The sequence below is a fragment of the Electrona antarctica genome, assembly GCF_951216825.1.
Source record: "Electrona antarctica genome assembly, chromosome: 3".
Classification (NCBI taxonomy): Eukaryota; Metazoa; Chordata; class Actinopteri; order Myctophiformes; family Myctophidae; genus Electrona; species Electrona antarctica.
In genome coordinates, this window is record NC_136808.1 from 16,061,740 (window position 1) to 16,085,066 (window position 23,327).

Below are 23,327 nucleotides of genomic sequence, written 5' to 3' on the forward strand. Positions count from 1 at the left end.
TGCATACATGTGAGCAGTGAGCACGTGTACATGCACACGTTCACACACTCCAAGCTATTTGGGATGGGGTTGTAGCGGGGGAAGTGGAGCCTGAATCATCTGGAGTGAGAGAGCGCGAGAGAGAGAGAGAGAGAGAGAGAGAGAGAGAGAGAGAGAGAGAGAGAGAGAGAGAGAGAGAATGAGAGTGGGGAAAGTGGAAAGGGAAGGACAGTGAGGTGGAAAACGGAATCAGAGTGATGAAGAACTAAGGTGTGACGACTAGGCTTTAACATGGGGTTGTGTTGTCTTTAGCTGTGTGTGTGTGTGTGTGTGTGTGCAGTTACAGCATCTCCTCTACGCTCTATTCATAATAGAATTCGCAGACAAGGACAGTTCTATAGTGACATACTGGATTGCTTTTTCATCCTCCACAGTGGCTCATCTTGAACTGTGACCATGCTGGTAAGAACATTCTAAATGGAACTGGTTGTTTGTTTACATTATATTTATTTTATCATGCAGAAACCTTTGTAAATAGGTTGGTAGTAAAGCTGATGATGATGAACATGACTCTGAGTCTGAACATTCGGGGGGGGGGGGTTAGGCTGGGTTCTTCTTAAATGACAATGGGTTGTCATCACAGTAGGCTACTTTAAGAGCTTTTAAAATCTATGATGATATTCTGTCAACTTGTTAAAATGTTTCCTGTAATTGCAACCTATTTTCCAAGTATGTTGCGCTACATTTTACAATTAGAACAGTAATTTAGTTATAAAAAAGAATAACTGAGGGTATTTAGCCCTTCTTCATGTTATTTACAATGAAGATATATTATGGATTAGTCCTCCTTTGCAATGACACTGTGTTGAGTGCAGAGATACCATAGCTGAACCAGATGATTGTCACACATGTGTGTACACACACGTGCCACTCATATGTGAAGGATCTCATTCTGCCCACAGGATTTGGAATACTGGTGGCTTTTCATGTCAAGGAGCCCCAAACTGATATGTATTTGGCCGCAGACCCCCATCTGAAAAGGTTTTTTTGTCATTAAACATTTTCCAAACATTTGCGATATTTCTAAAACATATTCTAAAATAGCAGATGTACATCTGCTATTTTTGAATAGCCAACGGAATAAATGGATAAAGTTGTTAAAATTGTGACACTACAAATGTAGCTGTGTGCCCCCTGGGGGTCCCTGAACAGCTGAAGGTTTTCAGATGGGGGTCCGTGTGACCAAATATATATCAATTTTACAAGACCTCGTTCCTCCATCACTCAATGAGCCAGCCTTCTTATTGAACATGCATCAGCATGATAGATAATAATTTAGAGTACACTTAACGGTAACTTTAAACATCAGGGACAGACAGAGAGTGAGACAGGGACAATTTTCTATTATCAGTAAATAACGATAGCCTATATATAACGTTGTTGTGTGCCTACAGTACCACTTTTATTATGGAACCCTTGGATCTCTTTTTGGGCGTGCTAATGTAGAGACTGTCTTTGTGGAACTCCCATCTTGTTTTAAAATATGCATAACCGGTAACCTGTTGCCTGTTAGATTGCAGATTTTATTTAACTTTGATGTGCGTTAAAGAGTTATTCGAGGTCAGGGATATTAATGTAATTGAAATGGAAAGCAATTGTAGAAACGGATCTGTCATTATTTCTCCACACTTGACTGCAGTGCTGCACTAGTGCACCTGATGATGATCTGCGTGTCATGATGAATAAAGCTGTTCTCAACCGACGGCTTCTCAGAAGGGTTGTACAATGTACCTAAATAAATTATAGACCTTCCTTGTCTAAATTTAACCATTTAGCCGTGTTGACTTGCTCAATGTAATGCAAGCCTACCCTTCCCCAGTCTCTAGTGAGCTCATTAAATTCAGCCCTATAGTCATCTACTGTATCACACATTCATATTGGGATCAGATATGACGTGAAAGTTTAGAAATAGCCTATCTACAGTATCTATAAATGTGCCACGTCTCTGTACGTCTGTAATCCACGTAACTCGAGAACTGTTCGCACCCACAGACTTCAAATCTGACACACGTGTTCCACACCACCACAGGGAGTGCAGTGCCCGGTAAAAGCCTCTGCCCAGGCTCCGGACAGGGCCCAAATCCAGATCACCCCTATAGATCTCCATATATGGAGCTGGCCTGTTCTGACATCACAATGTGTTCTGACATCACAATGTGTTCTGACATCACAATGATGCGCGACCTCACCCTTTGTTGGCCAATTGATCACACCTGATCAGTGACCACCCCCCAACACACACTGTTCTAGTACATTTCCTGTCAGCCTACTGTCTGTCTCTCCATAAAAAAAAAATATATATATATATATATATATATATATATATATATATATATATATATATATATATATATATGGGCTTAACTGCAACAGCAGGTCGGCGGTTGATAATTTTTACTGCATGCAGTAAAACTTGTTGGGCAGGAGGATTAGGACAGAGTCTCTACGTCCTCCTGGTGGGGGCTTCTCATTTGCAGGCGAGTCAGTAACAATAGTCACAACACACAGAAATGTATGGGGAGGAAATAATTGGCATAATGACTAAATAGGGGAGAAAATGGTCTGAAAAGAAAAAATAATATCCACAAATGTCTGTATGGGTTGATGGCCCAACCAATCAGCTTCACGGATGGAACAAGATTTTCCATTTGTGACGCTGTACAAATATAAGTGGTAGGGGTACAACAGAACTGCTTTTGTTTACAGAGCAAGAGTTGACCAACTTAATATCTACTTAAATTCGCAGTGTTGTTGCTGTGAATAAATCGTCCAACAGATCCTCTGTGTACTCTATGGTAATGGCTAATGGGGACAATGGTACAAGAGAGAGATGCATAAACATACGTCATTTGCATAAATATGGTCAGTAGTTTTAATTAATGATTTACGCAGTATGCAAACAAATACCCATTGTTTTGAGACTATAGTAGGTGTAAAAATGACTAACTAAGCATGCAATTAAGTGGCATTTAGATTATAGTACCCTGTTGCAACCGAATTCACTGCATCTGTATTCTTTTATGTCGTAATAGGACTATTTAACAATCCAGGTGGCAGTTTCCAGGAGCTTCTCCTAAGATACCTTGCCACCCACCCATGCCAGGGAGAGACAACAATCCATGGGCCATGATGACTTCCTTGTAACAATCCATGGGCCATGATGACTTCCTTGTAACAATCCATGGGCCATGATGACTTCCTTGTAACAATCCATGGGCCATGATGACTTCCTTGTTTGCCAACATCAGCGTTTCAGGAAGCACCACACTTCTGCAGGACAAGGTTATTATAGTATTTTTTTGAATATATATATATATATATATATATATATATATATATATATATATATCTATCTCAAAACATTTAGAGACGTACAAATAGACACCCTGTTGGTAGGGCGGAGGGCGCTCCACATTTTGGTGGCATATATAGGAGCGAAAATAATTTAGTCCCTGGTTTGTGCCGAATCTGGGTTGCACATGGTTTGTTGCACTGGCTCCGGTGTTGTGGGTGTGCACTTTGTTAACATTAAGGAAGTATTTAGACAGGTACAGTACATGGGTATCGAATCTTGTGGACCAGACCCATTGCAAGATGCTGTACTCTGTCGTCGACCCTAAGCCATTCCAGCCTGTCAAAGTGGTCAGGGGTGAGGTGGGTTCGGGGGGTGAGGCCAAGTAGGAGCCTGACCAGTTTGTTTTGGGTCCCTAAAATGTTTTGTTAATTCTAGTTTTTGTTATTTCTGAAGTTTTAGTTATAGTTAACTATAATAATAACAACCCTGCTGCAGGATACCACAGAGCTGCTTCCATCTGCCCAGTCACTGGCTCCTCTCTGCAACGTGTGTTGCTGTGGCGTCGTCAGTCGTACCCTGGCAGTGGTGTTCATGGCCAGCCTGGCCTTCGCCATTGTGGTGGGAAATGTGGTCACCCTAACGGTCTTCATGCAAACAAGGCAATCCCGCACACCACAGGGATACCTCAAAGGTAAACAACTTTTAATTTAATATGCATTAGATTAGGCCACATACCCCATTTGCTTTTTTTTTTTATCTCTGGGACTCCAATCTACACTGTGTGTGTGTGTGTGTGTGTGTGTGTGTGTGTGTGTGTGTGTGTGTGTGTGTGTGTGTGTGTGTGTGTGTGTGTGTGTGTGTGTGTGTGTGTGTGTGTGTGTGTGTGTGCGTGTGTGTATGCGCGTGTACAGTATGTGCGTATAGCCATAAATCTCTGCTGATGATGTTGTCAGCAGATACATTTCTGAGATATCCACAGCCCCCCTCAGTCAGAATGAGCTGGTAGAAATGAAGCATTATTAAGGACCATAAGGTTGTACGTTTTGAATTGACTCTATTTTCAATGTCACTCCACTGCATTCTTTGTAATCAATTATGACATGACATGGGCAGTGAAAACGTGATTTAAATATAATTAATGCTCATGACATTTAATGAGGTTATACTGTAGGATCATTTCAGTTTTGGTTCTCCCAGTACCGGCAGAGTAGTTCCGGAGCAACGGATTGTGTGGCCTTGCTCATTCCCTGATGGACTGATCAAGGGTAGCTACTGGGACGTAAGTCGGGATTTGATCAACCCCGGCTGGGTCGCCTGAGTGAGGGGTATAATGTTGGAAGACCCCTGTTGACCTCAGGAAACATCACTGAAGATACGTCCCAGGTGCATCCATGCGATGTATTTTTATTTACAGTTGGATTCAAGGTAGTAAAGTTGTAGGAAGGGATCAAGTTGTTTATTCCACTGTGAATTTAAAAGTGTGAATGAACATAAATTGTTTTGGAGGCTGATACATCTCTCTCTCTCTCTCTCGCCATTCTCCCACTCTCCACAGTATCCCTGGCCATAGCGGACATGATGGTGGGGGTTTTTGTGGTACCATTCTCCGTCTACACTGAGGTCACCCTGATGGTCACCAGCGCACCTCCAGTTTGGTACCAGAGCAGATATACTGGCTCCCCCTCCTCATTTGGAGGATCAGTGGGCCCTTGGCAGCCCTGCATGCTTATCGGCCTAGTATTTGCAGGCTGCACCTTCGTTTCCATCATCACCATCTTCCTCATGACAGTAGAACGGTGTGTCGCCATCATGTGGCCACTCCACAAGGACACCTTGGTGACGCGGAGACGAACTTTACACCTCATACTTCTGTCCTGGGCTGCGAGCTTCCTGTTGGCTCTGGCGCCACTCATTTTCAGCAGCAGCTTTACTCTGGAATACAACGAGTGCAGCCGTATGTGCAACTACGCCCCACTGTGGTTCGGAGGGAAACTGCCATCCGACGCCAACATCATGCTGCTGTTTCCCGCCTTTGACTTCACGCTGCTGGGTGGGACATTGGCTGTCAACATCTTGTCTTTCACCAGCATCCAACGCTACTCCCGCAAACGTAAGCTTCTCTCAGAAAGAAGCTCCCTTGATGGAGGGGGAGAAGGAGGTGGTCCTCAGACTCCTCACAGGCCTTCCTTTTCAGACATCAAAGCTGCCAAAACAATTGGCATTCTAACGTTTGCCTTCACAGCGTCCTTCTCCCCTATTGCAGTGTTTGTGGTGGGGAACGTGGTAGGATACACCTGGTGTAACTTTTCCTTCTTTGCCTTCTGGATCCTGACGGGAAACAGCTGCTGTAATGTCATCATTTACAGTGTCAGGGACCAGCGTTTTAGGAAGGGCGTGACCCTGCTCTTCCAGAGGGAACAGTCCCCCCAGGATGGAGAAAAGTTCAAGTCACACAGTCACACACATTTTGTATCTGGTAAAATGACTTCTTGCTCCATGACTTGACTTCTTATGAGTTTCCATGTTAGTGAAGTATAAATACTAAAAAATAAGGGGTGTTGGCTCGGTCAAAAGACCACAACATAAAGAAATGTAAAAATGTGGATGAAAAAGTATTTATTTAAGTCTTATCTCTGTTACCTCAACTTCTATCCTATGTTCTTAATGATATTTCATCAAGGAGAATATTAACTGTATAAAATATCCGTCAGCTAATGCAGTGGTTCTCAACCTGTGGATCCCCACATATTGGGGGGGGGGGGTCCCCAGATGACAGTGAAGTGACCATTTATTAAGGACTTTCAAGACCTTTTTAATACCTCAAAAAAAGAAAGAAAAGGCAAAAACCATTACTGCATCAAAAGTAATCAACAAGCTAATGCTATACTATAAAAACTGGTGAAACGTTGGTCAAATTGTCAAATAATATAAGAAAGATTGGCGAAAAAGTGAAAATACCGTCCGGTAGTCTGATCTACAAGCTCACAACGCCTCGCATTGCGAGGCGTTGTGAGCTTGTAGATCGGATGTTTTCACAATATTTGAAAAAAACAAAATGTAATACCTTAACTGAACTCCTACATTTCCAAGTGCTTCTAGGGTGGGGGTCCCCAGTTCAAATCATGCAATTATTTTGGGGGTCCCAGCCTGAAAAGGTTGAGAACCACTGAGCTAATGTGTCAGACACAATGTTGATTTTGCACTAATTCATAGTGGAATGGTTAGTTTTGTGGGGGGTAATATTTAAGTTAAAAGGTTGACACAGAATTCGACCATATGCAGTATAGGTAAGGACATTGCATTATGAATTGATATAAGGTCATTATCATCTCACAGTCACAGTTCTGTGGAGCTCTGTATTTAGAGTGTACCATTTGATAAATTAATGATTTAAGAACATTTCACTAGATAGTTTGACTAACATTTCCATTCACATTGTTGCTGATATTGAAATGCTGTAAATAATAAATATTCACTGTTGCATAATTCATAATGAAGATGACATCAGAAGATGACAAATAAATGTATTTGGGAACATAGAACATTTGATTTAATTTAATAATTGTGAATACTTTCATAAGTGAGGGTAAATGCATCCTGACCGATTTAAAAGAAAGCCTAGAATCCAGCCATCCAGGATCCTGGTGAATCATGACCACCACCTTTGATTCTGTGAAAAGGTCCCTAATGGGACAGATCGAGGGTAGCTACTGGGAACGTAAGTCGGGACTTGATCACCCCGGCTGGGTCACCTGAGTGAGGGGTATGATGTTTTCGAGACCCGAAACCCTGATGACCTTGGGATACATCACTGACACGTCCCAGGTGCATCCATGCAATGTTTTGAGAGGGAAAGTGGGGTAGACATACTGAAGTGCCTCCAAGGAACTTAAAAATCAGACCTGTCTGAAGTGAGTGGTGCTGTTGGTACTGTACTGTATAAATACCTACTGAAACCAGATATAATCATTAAAGGGGAATTCAACATTTTACTATGTCATTAATATACCTTAGAGCTGCTGTGTGGAAATAAATTTAAAAAAAGTCCTCCCATTCTGTGTTTCCTAGAACTGGAGGTCTGACCATTAACATGGTGAAATGTCATCAAGATGTGTTTCACCATGTTAATGGTTTTTTAACAGTTGGTCAGTGGTCACCTGGTGAGGCTTTGTGCTTAGTCTGGTGCTCTACCTTCCCTGTGTGGTTTGCGTTGTCCTTACCAACCATAATAAGGGTAGAGATTCTCACATGGGAAGGTGATTTGTCACAATGCAGAGCTTGTACAATACAATACAATACAATACAATACAATACAATACAATACAATACAATACAATACAATACAATACAATACAATACAATACAATACAATACAATACAATACAATACAATGCTTAATTATACTCAACTTGAGTATAATTAGCATTAGGCAGGGAGCATGAATATATAATATCACGTTATATGAGGATGTATAAATCAGGCTTGTCCATGGTGCACTAACCACCTCAACAGAGAGTGTGAAGATATTAGAAAACATTAGAGTCCAAAAGAGAGGGGGAGAGAGGCTGACCGCTAACGTCAGCAGCGATGTGATAAAAGCATATTCCTCCCCCCCAGCCCCTCAATGAAATAAACAAACTCACCCCAATGGTACTTCGGTGTGTGAGAGAGAGAGAGAGAGAGAGAGAGAGAGAGAGAGAGAGAGAGTGTGACAGTACTGGCCTGGGAGGCTCAAGGCCTGACATGAATCTGAGACTCACTCACAAATTGGTCACTAATTATTCCGCTGGGAATTGATCTGAAGAAACAACAAGCTCTTATTAACACTTCTCAGGTGTCTAACATGCTTTTCACGACCATGGTATATGCTTTTATATAACTCTGCGTATTGAGTCTGTGGGTGGATGAGTCACTTTCTGAGGCAACAGCCTTGGTAGTGTATCTTTTGGGCATCTACAGTATTATCTCCAATTACATACAGTTGGGTGCCACCGATATTGTCCCTTATTATTTGACCCATTTAGGCCTGACCTCAAAATTTAAAAAAATCCTTCTAAATCCTCCAGTTTTCTGAAATAAATATTTTCACGATTTTTCAAAAATAGCAGACCTACAAGCTCATAGCGCGCCACTCGGTGGCGCGCTATGAGCTTGTAGATCTGCTATTTTTCAATAGCTAAATTATAACATAGTTTAAAACACCAAAAGGGGTTCCCGCCCAAAATGGGTTAACTGTCCTTTTGCGCAGATCACGCAAACCTCAGCAAAAAGAAAAGGACAATATCGATGGCCTCCAACTGTAGGCCTATTGGATGGAAAACACATGCATTTTGAAGGTGCTGAAGCCCCTTCTCTCTAGCAGCAGATCCAGCTATGTACATTTTTTTGAGGGACCCCTCCTATAGAGGGTATGCGCGTGACATCATCATCAAACCCGGAAGTTATGCAGGAATGCCTACTGAGTGTCAAAAAACTGGAGGTTATATAATAACCGTGGTTATTTAACCATAACATCTGCGATAGATCGCACGTGAGAACATCCCAATTGTTCCTTTTTACAGAAAACTGTATCATACACTCCCGTGGCCTGCCGCTTTAAGACCACGGACCATGTGCGTGATGACGCAGCGCACTCCTGTGCACAAGGGCATAAAACCCCCCTGCGACTTCCGCTTATCAGTAAACCCTTTTCTTCTGCAAAAAGCCAATCAATCTACCAGTCAGACCATGGTCTGAGTTGGAAAGATAGGTTCATAAGCTCAAGGCCCAACGGGTCCCAGACCCAAGGGCCTTGCACACTTGCCAGGAGCCGGCAACCGCAGTTGCCCAAGCCCTGACCATACTGGTCCCAACTCCCAACCCCCTCATTAGACTGCATGAGCCAGTGAGCCACTGGTTGCGCTCGTTGCATATTGTCTGTGTTGCCTTTGTGATGATTGGGGGGATTGTCTGGGATCGAACAGTGTGAGAATGAGGCTTTGCCGTTTGTTGTTATATTTACTCTGAATTTGGAAGTAAAGAAGAGTTGTGTTTAAGCTGTGTCATGGTCTACTAATTCACAAACACAATAAACACGTGTCACATTTGCCATTGACAATGAAAGGAGAATTTACGTCATGTCTGAACAAATCGTTTTTTTGTGGCAACACAAACATTAAATGCCATTGACAATGAAAGGATAATTTACGTCCAAACGGCCAGACTATGTTTTGCCCCCTGTCCTGTCGGCCTGTTATAGCGCCACCAACAGGCCGATTTTAGCAAAACACATTTTTTTGCAGTGCATGCACATTCGCAGTGCAGTGCATGCACATTCCAACTATAGGCCAAGGAAGAAATGCCACCCAACATTTTTCAAAACGCCCTCATGGTGGCACTATAACGATTTGCGTTTTATTCGACAGCTGGAACAATCTGTGTAAAACTTTGCATACACACTCCCTAGAGGCCAAGGAAAAACCTCTGCCCTGCATTTTTCACATCAGCCTTTTACAAGTTGCTGATCCATTCAGTACAGCAATTCTGGAAAATGAATGACTTCTGTCTTGTGAAAGAATGATTTGCAAGTAAGCAAAAGGCTCTTAGTCATTTGCTTCTCAGACATTTGAATAGTTTTGCATGTTTGGAACAAGTGTCTCTCAGTCATCTTAGCATGTATGAGCCAGACCCCAATTTGCATTTTAATTACGAAATGGGTGGGCAAATTCTTGTTTGAATTTTTGACTAGCTGTACATCTCTACTTCACATTTTTGTATGATAACCATTGCAGAGTAGCAGCTTAGTGGTAGTTATCAATTATCATGCATTGAATATGTGGACCCCTATATTGTCACACGCAAATTGTGACAACAAATATATGATCAACTTTTGAACCTTACAGAGACCAATGAAACCACTTTTCTGCATAATTCAAATATGGGGAATTGATTGGAATGGTTATTTTACTTTCACAAAATTTCCATAATGCTTAAATGGCCTTTTAATGCAGTATTTTGCATACACATATAGGACATTTAAAATAAGGCTTGTAAATATCCATTTTGGAAGTGAGAAACAACATGTTCCTAATGGCTATAGAAAACTGCCAAACTCACCATTCTAAGCTTTAATATGAGTGGTAACATGCAAGTTTTGTAACTCTAGAGATACAATCAGTGATAACACGAGCCAGGGCCCTAACATCGAGCTATAGAATCAAATGGTTGGGCAAAGCTGGTGTGATTTTTTTTAACTTGCTGTGCATCTCTACTTCACAGTTTGGCATGATAACCATTGCAGACACCTACAGTAGCTTAGTGGTCATTATCATGCATTGAATATGTGGATCCCTATATGTCCACACTAACTTTGTTACAACAAATATATATGATCAACTTTTGAGCCATTATTGTGTAGAGACCTATAAGCACACCTTTCTGCATAATTCAAGTATGGGTAATTCATTAGAATAGTTATTTTACTTATTCAATACTTTCATACAGTATATGCTTAAATGGCTTTTTAATGCAAAGTTCTGCACACAAATTGAAAATACGTCTTTCCCAATTTGAAAGTATGTGTTGAGAACCAACATTTCTTTTCAAGCAGCTGCAAGCCTTTACATGCAAATTGTACTCGTCATCCACAACAACAGAGAACATCAACACACATTACGACACCAGATTTTCTGTGCACAACGTGGGGCACTTCAGTCGAGCCAGCTGCCACCGTGTGAGGACTGTCTTTTCATGCATGCCATGCGTGCCAACTACCAGGCTGGCATTTGGAGAGGGAGTCTTCAACAACACCAGACAGTTCAACGTGGCTGGGCCAGAAATTATGATTGTCGGCTCACTGTCGAATGGATGCAGGGATCTCCAGCTCCTCAACTGTAGTAGCAAATGCAAGCTCCCAGAATGCACATTCTTGATCAATGGCTTGAAATGCACTTCAATGTGCAAATTACCCATGTTGTGTCCCAGAACCCCCTGAACCCTCTCCCTCCTTTACCGTGTCATTCATTCCTCTTTTGTATTTGTCTCTATATGTTTTTGGAAAGTAAAAATGAAATGTTCACCAATACAACATATGTTCATACAACAGCCTCTGTCTGCCTTCTGAGTCCCCACCCACTTTCTGCGTACATTTCCACATAACTAACTCATCTTACTTGATAAACAGATAATTTGGTCCTTCAAACTCTGTGTCATAATAAGCAAAAAATTAGTTAATTTTGACTAGAGGTGTATAAAAAGATTAAAAAATAATAATAGAATTTGGCCACCAAAAACTGTTTATTTTATGCCTGCTCACAGTATTTTCTTATGTATGCAATGATACATAGGCTACTGTGTGGACATTGAATATTCCCTCGTTTGACTTTAAAATGTTAACAAAATGAAATGAGAATGTTGACTCTGGCTTTATCCAATATTCAGAGTTTGATTCTGGAAAGTTAGGGAAAATTGGCCATATTTTCCTATATAATGCCTAATTTGCATATTTAAATATACGATTTCAGAAAACTTGTAATACAATAAATCATTGTCTTCATGAAATTAATCACCTAGGGGAGTTTCATGGTGATCACTATTTCTTACATTCTTTTCATCCTATTCACCCATCATGTACTGTATATAGGTCTCTCTACATCGTCCTCAGACGAGCCCTCCATCGGCGTCTCCAGTCATCTCGGTTCTCCATACATCTGGCCAGCTCATTTGTGCTTTCTGCACCAGCATCTTTCTTTAGTACGTCCACATAGGTAGGTGTGGGACGTCCTCTCGATCGATGCCCGTGTGTTGGTTTCCACAGTACAAGCTTTTTGACCGGGAGTTCTTGGTGTCGGTGGCAGTGGGTGGCAGTGGTCAGCTAGTTTCATCCTCCTTACTGCTATCTTTTCTGATACACTTGGTAATGCCCCGTACAGACGCTTGTTGGTGATGTGCTCGTCCTGGTTGATGTACCACACGTAACATTCTGGTGTAGCATCCATCCAGGGATTTCTGTAGGGCTTGTTAGTGTCCAGCATTCACAGCCATAGAGGAGAACAGACTCCACGGTCGCAGAGAAGAAACTGATATACAAAATGTGTGATAAATATGGAAAAGCTGCTCCTGTGGAAGGGTTATCATATATTGATTTACTTATATTGACCCTATAAATAATTTAATATAGGTATGGTTTTGCCCACACATTTCGTAATGAAAACTTGTCCGGCTAATGGACTATTTTGCATTGCATTGGCCTTGGAGTGTTTTATGTGCAGACCATGTTGCTATGAAGACCATGGACCCAGAATGATAAGCTAAAAAAAACTCAATGTGTCAGTGAGACTTTTTATTTATGTATAACTTCACATTTTAATTCAAATTAATTCAATGAATGTAGTAGACAGACACCACATGATGCTTAGTCTGATACGTTATCTTAGAGGGGTCAGGGGTTCTCTAAGCTTTCTGAGCACTGAACTCCTTCTGTCTCAAAGTGAAATACCTCCTATGATTTAAATTGTTATTCATAGATAGATAGATCTTTATTGTCATTGTAACGTGTACACAATTAAAAGTGCCAACCAATCAGTGCATCAGATCACTAAAAACATATGAAGCTAAAAATATATGAAACTAATACAACAACACACACATAACCATACTTCCTGTTATTGCACAAGCCCTATCACTAAGCATGTATATTGCACAATAAACATGTAATTGCAGCTGTTATTGCACAAACCCAGAAAAAAAATGTATTGCAGCAACAGATCATATCTTAGCAGCATTGAGTGCAACTACCACTGTGGGATTCAGTTAAAAAAAGTAGTGATTCAGTCATTATGGAGTGGAATCTATAGAAGTTGAGTAATATGTTGATCAGAGCCATCTAATAGAAGAGAGGGATATAGAGGGGGCAGAAACCGAGCGCTCGAGCGCTGTTCATGCAGCCTGAAGCCAAGCTGGAAATACATTGTTTTCAACGAGGGCGGCGCAAACAAGAGCTATTTTAAGCATGTGTGCAACATGACAACTGTTTTAAAGTATTGTACAGTAACAACTAAAGTCTCTTTAATGTTTATGTTGTACTATTACTACAAAACAATCTAAAATGAAGGGATTTAATATCATTAAAGCTGGGCTGTTGCCTGAGTCCAATGCATTTCTGCCTACTTCCGGTCCAGGACTTGTACAAGTCGCGAGTCCCCATTCTCAATAGAGGTCTACGTAGGAGAGCCACCATTGGACTGAATGAAGTGAACGCAGTTTGCGTAACTCTGTCTATATCTAAGGCTCTGATGTTGATGATGTTATTGTGCACACACAATATGCTGATTTGTGGGAGTGTAGAGTGTAGTTTTCTGTTTGAGTTACAGTTAAATGTATTGTTATTAATAGAAGTGGCTTGTTATATATATATATATATATATATATATATATATATATAGCGAGAGAGAGAGAGAGATTTTTATTTGAAGTGAACCATTCCTGCAAACTTTAGATGCCAATCTTAGCCAATCAGGATGGAATAAGCCTATCTCACAGAATTTCCCCGCCCCCCTAAATACGCCCCCTTTCGGGGTTAGTGGTGATAGCGTGACGTCACTCCATAGACGCTTGAAATGAAATGAAATGAAATGAAATGAAATGAAATGAAATCTATATTTACCCAGGGTATCTGGGCTAAGCTCAAGAACTTGTTTCCAGCCAGGCCCTGCTCATAGAACACATTTCATCGTAGTGGTTGATGCCTTGTTCAAGGGCATTTCAGCGGTGGTAATTTTAACGTGTCGGACGGCTGGTTCGAACTGGGAACCTTCCGGTATCTAGACCGCGCCGCTATCCGTTCGGCCACCGCTGCCACATGTTAACAGGGGTAATTTAAGAAGTCTACAACTTTTGTTTTCTCAAGGTAAGGTTTGTTCTATCTGTTCGACCTGATTTACCATCTTGTTTGCTTCATAATAATATTGGTCTGTCACATTTTTACATTAGAAAATGTACTTAGATTCTCCAGAGAAAAAAACTTGTAAATGCTCATGTTAAAGTCACCACTATTTACCGGAAGTGGGCGTGAAAAACGGGCTGTGAGATAGGCCTATAGGAAATATCTGACAAATCTGTGTTGATCACATGACTATGTTTGGTCAAAATCTGTAGGAGTAATATTATAAAAATGTTTTGCTAAAATATGCCTCCTGGTGACACTATAAAAAGCCGATGTGAAAAATGCTGGGCAGAGGGCAGCGTAACACACAGCTTGTACATCTGATATTTTCGCACATGGCACCAGTGTGCATCTGAGTAGCGGTATACACGTAAATCAGGCATAACCCAAACCCCAACCTAACCTCTAATTATGTCTGATCCTAATGTGAATCTTTTCCAAATACATTTTAAGCCTCACAACCATTTCTCTTGTGAAGACCAGGACAATTATTGTCCTGGTCCTTTTGCACTCATAGTAATACTGTTACACACAAAACAATGTTGCAAGTAAAGGACAATGGAGAATGGACAAAGTGCCTGAATCCCATTTATATTTCATCGCATGATGGTGTTGCTCATCGAAAATAAGGTGCTAGTTACACAGTCAGGCTAGGAAGTATAAATGAGCTTAGTTAATTGGTGCTGCCAGGGTTTTTGCATCCCTGTGAGCCTGTGCGTTAATCCGGGCCACACTGGCCTCTCTATTCCAGGGTAAACAGTCTGCGAAAATAGCTGATCTACAAACTCACAACTATTTTTGATGAAGAGATTTGTTGTACAGGGAAAAAGGGAGGGGACATATATCAAGTTTAACTTTTTTTTTTAATTTATAATTCGGGATGCATGGTCTTCAGAGCAACTGGACTACACACAAACCACCCCAAGGCCAAAGGAATGCAGAATGACTGAGAGACTCTTGTTCCAAACATGCAAAAGAGATTCAACTGAATATGTTAGAGAAGCAAATGACCAAGAGCCTTGATTTTTGTTTACTTGCAAATAACTCATTCTTTCACCAGAAATATAAATGGTTCCTTCTTTGGTTGTAGCCTATAGATGATTACTAAATGTTCAGTCAGTGAATTACACTGCAGTTCAGAATTGTTATCCTCTTTATTCAGAACATCTGTGTTGTCAATATTCACTATACATCTCCCTCATGACATACAATAGTATACGCATGACACATCACTGATGCAGCTGATGATGTCTGACATGTATTGATTGAGACCAGATTTTCCTAGATGACATTTAAGAAAATGTGATGTGTACGTGTTGCTGGTGCCTGGTTTTGATTGATTGATTGATTGATTGACAAATGTATTAACAGATTGGAGAATTACAGTACATTTCAAGCACAACTGTGGATGACACAAGTATTACACTTGTTTACAAAGTGTACAATCATCATAGGCGGTAAAACGGGGGGGAAAAAAACATGCAGTGAGGGGAAAAAGGGGTGGGGGGGGATTCAGATATTACGGGGGCCAGTTTCGAATTGCAGCCGTCCGTAGGTGCCCTTTTAGAGCGGTTTTGAAGGAGTCAAGGGATTTGCATGTCTTAATGACTGTTGGTAGGGCATTCCACATTTTGGTGGCATAGGAGCAAATGCTCCTATGGCATCCTGTTAGGGTCTTCAAGGTGTTTTTGTGAGGAGATCCTGTATACAGTAGGAATCTTGTTCTTTGGTTGACTTTTTTGATTACGTTGGTGACCATTTTATCACCGGAAAGATTTGCCTCCAGGATGGAACCTAGGTGTAGTTTCATCTTTTTGTGTGATAACCCAGGGGTTCTCAACGTTTTTGGCCGGGGACCCCCGAAAATGCTTTGGCAACGTCTCGGGACCCCCGCCCCCTCCCGACCCCCAATATAAATTGACTGCTACAATAACCTTAAACCATTTTGGGCGGGAACCCCTTTTGGTGTTTTAAGCATTGTTATAATTTAGCTATTTAAAAATAGCAGATCTACAAGCTCGGTGGCGCGCTACGAGCTTGTAGGTCTGCTATTTTTGAAAAATCGTGAAAAAAAAAAAAGAAGAAATAAATCTTTTTTTTTTTTTTATATAATTTGGGGACCCCCTAAAATAATTTGGCGACCCCCCCGAGGGGTCGCGACCCACGGGTTGAGAACCCCTGAGATAGAACATGTAATGAGACAGCAAAGCCAATGAACCACTTTTTATGTCTCTCCACGTCTTTGTTATGACCTCTTCTTTCAAGTGTGGCTGTGTACAGGATTGAATTGAATTAAGTCTTAATTAAGTGTTGTGGAGTGAGCCACAACACTTTGGCATTTGTTTTACCATACATTTTGATAGTAAGCCACTTGACTTTCAATAAAAAATAGCTTTCCAGAACATCCACTTACTTCCTGTAATAAGAATATGGAGGATATTGCCGTCACAGGGCAGCCCATGCCCTAGCCCTGGTCCAGAGTATCTTAGCATCTGAAAATTCCACTGCAATGCGAGGGCTCTGACTTTAGTAAATATGAACAAAACTACTTCATTACTCACCGAAACTGTTTTGTGTTGTTGAAAGTCTATTCTCCATAGTGGGAGGCCTCTCAGGACCCTCTGTATAATATACTTTTTGGGCAGAAAGATATGTCCACCAGACATTTTATTTAGAGCACCCTCTACATAGTTGGGGAAAATTAGCTTAAATTGAGGCAAATCTGGAAAATAAAAAAAACTTACCACTAGCTTTCTTCACAGATGTGTTCATAAAGGTGTCTACTATCACAGAAACATTTGTTCCAAGCCAACTCCCTTGGGAAACTTTGTGGGAGCCAATCAAAGTTGGGGCACCCGGAGGGCCTTCAGGACATTTTAAGATTGGCGTGTGTAAATACTTAGGTTTTTTTTGGGTGCTGAATGTTCCAGGCATTACCTTTCAGTAAAAATTACTTCCTGGCCATGAAATTGGCTGCTTTTGTATGTCCCAGACAGCCGATTCGACTGTTATCTCTGCATTGGAACGGCGAATGTCCCAGACATGCGCAATAATTGTCACCAATCTTCCATCCATTCTCCAGTATGTACTGGAGTATGAATGGAAGCTGCCAATCTCTGCTTGCTGAAGAAATCTCCAGTCCCCAAAACGTTTGTGCGATTTCCCATGGAACATGAACTTGAAGAGTTCACAGCTGGCTGTGATGATGTCCTCCTTGTTGTCTGGATGTCCAAAACTTCCATAGCTCTCTCCACTTTGTCAGTCTTGCAGAACTACTACCGCTACTGGGAGTATCAAACCAGAAAAACTGCCCCCAACAACAAGGAGCCGCAGCACAGCACTCTCTATTATGTGTTGATCTTTTATATTGTGATATCATAGAGCCATATTCTGTTTATTTATTTGTATTAAAGGACCACTTCACCACTTTTCAACTTCTCTTCCTATAATTGGTCCTAACTAATGTTCATGATAAAATACCACCATTTTTTCCTACTCAGTCTGTCTCATAGGAAGGCTGTGGGCAGTTCAGAAACCCGTCCACCAGTGACATCATCAATGGTGAATCCAAGCTAATAGAAACGGCAGGTTTTCTTTTCCTGAAAAGTTGCAATGCAAAAGTTGAAGCCATCGTTCTCACGATAATAAAAATCTAAATATATTTTAAAACAAATCTTGTTTAAATGATGATGTCACTGGTGGACGGGTGTCCGAACTGCCCAAAGCCCTCCTATGAGACACAGACTGAGTAGGAAAAAAATGGTGGTGTTTTATCATGAACATTAGTGAGGACCAATTATATGAAGAGATGTTGAAAAGTGGTGAAGTGGTCCTTTAATGAACTGAAATTCGGCACATTAATTTCCCCCTTATTTTACTGTTGATTTTTTTAAAGGTGTGACAATAAAGTCTTTCTGATTCTGAAAAGAATACATCAGTTACATCCATTAAAGATTGTCCATCTACTTCTGTTTCAACAGTTAGTTTCAATTAAGATGCATTTGTGATTATATTAATAAAATGCTTTTTATATTTTAATATGCACCAACACACAAACGGAAAAGAAAACAAGAAAACACCATAGACATCCATTGAGATATGCATAAAATGGATTATTAGTTATTGTCTGTATGTCTGGGACATACAAAAGCAGGCATGGCCAATTTTATGGCCAGAAGTCATTTTTACTGACAATGAATGGTTTCAGCACCCCAAAAAAACCCCTATCTACACACCTCACAAGCTGATATAGGACAATTTAAAAATGTCCTGCTGTTAGCCTAGGCCCTCCGGGTACCCCAACTTTGATTGGCTCCCACAAAGTTTCCCAAGGGCCAAAGCCCAGGGCTTGGAACAAATGTTTCTGTGATAGTAGACACCTTTATGAACACATCTGTGAAGAAAGCTAGTGGTAAGCATATGTTTTCCAGATTTGCCATAACTTAAGCAAATTTTCCCTTATTAACAGACCTGTTCAATATAAATGACCCATTGGCCAGATCTGTAGACTAGACTAGAGGGCACTCTAAATAAGATATTTTAGGATGTTCTCTAGTCAGTCTGAGATAAAACAGATTCTCCTCGGGAGAACTGGGCCCTGTGAAAATACTATAGTATAAATGTAACTCCATGAGATACTGCTTTGAATAGTAAATATATTTGAAACTTAAAATGCTATGCCGTTTCAGGGAATGGGGATTTGTTTATGTAACAACAGAAGATACGTCTATGACCCCTGCCAATATTCTATAGGGTAGAGATATCAGTCAAGTGTTATATTAAAGCCCCATTTCAAATACAGTGAAAATAGCAGATCTACAAGCTCACTACGGTATTTGTTTTTCTTCTAGAGAATATTTGAATTGTTTGGGGAAAATGATTATAAAATCAATGCATTGAAAATGAATTATCAATTACAGTCATTCGACAGACTTCACACAACCACTGTTCGGTCCATTGTACTACTATGTGCACAGAGTACATCTGGTTTACGTTTACACTAGCCTTTACACATGCAAATAACAGCTGAGGCAAAGCAGCCTTCACAGCAACGACACGGTCATGTGACAAACAGGATTGTAAACAAGCTCTATCATGTTCTTTTTATCCATAATACGCAAGGGTTCCAGTTAGAGCACTGAAAATTACATATGATGAAAGGATAGGTACATATAGTTGTGGACAAAATTGTAGATGGATGGGAAGATGGCATATGCGGTAAATAGATAGCGGTAAATAGATAGTATAATAGCGGACAATAGAAGGTATTTTTGAGTACCAGATACTTGAGGAAATGTTCTGTGCTTACCAATTATTTTGTGTACACACAACTACAGAAGAAAGACTTGGAAGAAAATGAATAGAATTGTATGTCTTCTGTACAAAACCGGATTTGAGATTGACTGGTGCCTTACAGCCTTTTTATTCAATGCTTGTGAGTGAAATGTAAAGCCCAATCCTTTCCCAGATGGCTTTTATGAAAGCCAGAGGGGATAAAGCTGGCTTTTGGCAGTCACTGCAGGTGTGACAGAAACAGGCCGAGCCTGTGAGCCATGGCACTGATGGCAGACACCCTGATGCCAAAACCTATTAGTGCTCTATTGATGGCAAGATGGCATGAAGATTCACACAGTGCCACTCTGTCCTACTGAGAAGTAGGACAGTACAGATGTACAGTATGCTGTTTGGATGTAAGCGATGAGCAAAAAAGAACTAATAGAATTAAATAAAACAAAACAATGCCTTATTTATAATGTACAGCAAAATAAAAGGTAAAAAACTAATATCTTGCATACAATGAAAATGAAAAGAAACATATACAACAAATAGTACAAGCGAAAAGCAGGTACGGTAGCGTCTTGGCATGCTGTAACTAACAGTCCCCCTAGCCTTGGATCAAGATTGTCAGAGGCAATTCTGACATTTGTGTACCGTATCTACAATCTGTGAACCCATTCAGAGAAAGAAAAATCCCTTTGTTTTGCCTCTGGGGTACGGTAGTACCAACAATAAAACTACAAGACTTTAGGACAGTGGTGCTGACTGATTCTACAGTTAGCAGAATCTGTCTTGAGATTAGTGTATATGACATTTCTTTTATCAATTTTGACATTTGTGCATACAAATGTCAAAATTGATAAAAGAAACCCGTCAGCCTTGATCCAAGGCTGACGGTCTGTCAGCCTTGGATCAAGGCTGACGGGTTTCAATCGCCAGGCAGTATCTGGGACACAGAGTGAATCCAATTCATGTCATTCTTCCTCCTGATTGTGAAACTGCTATCCAGATTGCAAATACCCCGCAGAACCCCTCCCACATTTTGTTGTTGTTGATGCAACATGTACTGTAATCTCGTCAACACACCATTGTATACTGTAGTGGTTCTCAAAGTGGGTCCTTGAGGGAGTTCCAGCTATGATAGATAGATAGAAAGTTAGGAACCAAATGGACCCTTATGGGCCTGTAACTACTAACTCAGAGTGTCAAATGGAAAAAAAATGGACACGGAGTCAAATTAACATTGATTTTATAATATGAATTGGGGTCCCAGTGATAGAAATGGGGGTCCATAACCTAATGCATGTCAAACTAAAAAGGTGCAATTCTGTGTGATTGCCAAGTGTGGTTGCACTGCCACTGACGAGAGTCGTGAGGAACATAGACATATAAAGGTAGACACGCCTCTTCCGGCTCTGGGGCGTGTATCTCTACGGAAAGCAACATGGAGGCAACGGGTGGCACAATGGCGACACGTGATTGCATTGGCAAGCTTTCCCGAGATTCCTTGTGAAGCATAGTGCAAGAAAAATGGAAGGACGGAAGGGGACATTCGGTAGGCCAATCAGAGGCGCGTGCCTTCAAGATTCCGCTTGACTTCGTCCTCCCATTGGAGACAGGTTGCTCCCACCAACCTGCCAATGAGGCATCTATATTTATTTTAATATTTATGGTGAGGAATCCACTGGGAACTGAATTCCGTCTTACCATGTATATTATATATTGTGATGTCATCATGACCTAGCTTCACTTTTCTGTTGTGCAAAAGTTAACAAAAAGCAGGTTCACTTTGCTGGCAAAATAATTCTCGGACCGAGAACAATAGTGTTTCCAATACCAGCCACACTAAGTAGGGGTCCATTAATTAAAATGGTTGAGAATCACTGCTAGAGCCGTAAAAATCTTCTCTTATAGGGGTCCCTGGCATATCTATTCAGATTAGGAGCCGGAGGCTAATAAGTGTCAATTTCAGGGTCCTCGATATGAAAATGTTTGATACACTGCTGTATGTGAATACAGCTCAAATGCCTTTACGCCACTTGGCTCATCAGATCACAATCTGATCTGGCTTGTTCCCACCTGCATGGTGTTGAAGATCTGTCTGTGTCTCTCTCCATCTGTCTGTCTGTCTGTCTAACTATATTATCATTTGCACAATAGGAAGAATGCCATGAATGGGATACGAGTCACCGGGTCCGATTAGGCAGACTCTCATGGCCTATTTTGCAGCCATTGTTGACTTTGAGAGCACGACCTTCCTTCCTACAATTACAAATAAATGTGTTTTTTTTTTTGAATGGGTATATACTTATTTTGAGTGTGACGTAAAGAAGATATGTATCAATGCCGGGATATAACTGGCTCTCGATGGTGACATAATAAAGATATGTTTCAGTGTCGGGTGGATTAAAGGTAATGGGCAGTATTATGCGTGTCTTAAGTACCAGGTCTTATTACTTAACTTAAGACCTGGAGGCGTGATCAATGCCATTTGGCTATTCTGAGTGGCCAAACAGCATTGACCACGCCTCCAGGTCTTAAGTTAAGTCATAAGACCTGGTACTTAAGACACGCATAATACTGCCCAATGTCTCTATGTATACATGTATGTAATCTGAAACCTATCTTTATTACGTCACCATCGAAAGCGGGTTATAACTGGCCGTCAATGGCCATCAATGTGCGAGGGCACAAGTATATACTGGTGATTGTCGACTATGCCACCCGGTATCCCGAGGCCATCCCACTACGTTCAATGTTTTACAGAGAGGCTGAGATTCGAAAGTTCGTAGCGGTCGACAACGCGCAAGTAGGCACTCGACAGAGTGCAGTTCTAGTTTAAATCTAGACGGAAGGAATCTACACTACGGAAGGAATCTACACTACGGAAGGAATCTACAAAGGAATCTACACTACGAAAGGAATCTTGTATACTGGAGTCAAAACACAGCTACTACAGCCACTACTAGTCCCCAAAATCTCATGTTCATCCATATTAATCATTGGCTTTCCAACTCACTATCAGGACAAAGAACCTTCAGTCATCATTTTGTAATGAATGCCTTTTTTTCTTACAGTGTGGCTCTGCAGGAGTCTAGCCGACGCTGTCTGTAAACCATGTGTGACCATGTGTTCGGAGCTAATCTTACAAACTACAATTTCTAGTGCAAAATGCCAGTAGGCCACAGATGTGTAAAGATGTGTAATTTTATATTATTCTATAAGAGTGTGTGTGTATCCAGTGCTGATCTTTCAAACCGCTCTACCATAGGTAAGTCCATAGTGCACACAGCCATTCAGTAGGCCAAAGTACCTACATGCATTTTCACCCCACATTTTATATTTAAAGTATGTAATCAAAATGTTATAATGGAAGTCAATGGGCTAGGATTGGACTGACCTCGCCCAAATTTGGACTCGTCATAAGTAAGTCACAGATCTACATGGACCTCAGACCTGGGAGCTACGTTGTTCCTATGTGGATCTCAAGAGACACATGATCCAATCTTTATGGCTGAAGGCTAACAAACTCTAAGAAGTTTAATTTATTTAATATAATGAGATATTATAATGGTAGTCAATAGGGCGAAACCTTTTATTCTTCTGCGTTTCACTACAGGAGGCTAGCTGTGCCTGTCTACAGCAGGATCATGTCCTTGTGTGTGTTCGTAAAAATCTAATCTTGCAAACCGCTGAACACAAACCCTAAAATGCTCTGTTTTGTTTTTTTTTACATATTTTTTTCAAATATGTAACCTTCATTTTATAATGGAATGAATGGGACTTGGACCAGGC

The 23,327-nt window shown here is 40.9% G+C and overlaps 1 protein-coding gene across 1 annotated transcript in view; it reads left to right on the top strand.

Moving 5' to 3' along the window:
• Positions 1-5,839, top strand: part of LOC306920563 (trace amine-associated receptor 8b) — a gene marked incomplete at both ends in the record, with an annotated part of 7,303 nt that extends 1,464 nt beyond the window's left edge. Inside the window, 3 exons of the mRNA XM_079497376.1 lie at positions 2,464-2,516; positions 3,830-4,025; positions 4,890-5,839. Coding sequence (XP_079353502.1) covers positions 2,464-2,516; positions 3,830-4,025; positions 4,890-5,839 — 1,199 coding nt within the window. The remainder of the gene's footprint in view (positions 1-2,463; positions 2,517-3,829; positions 4,026-4,889) is intronic.
• Positions 5,840-23,327: the final 17,488 nt, after the last annotated feature.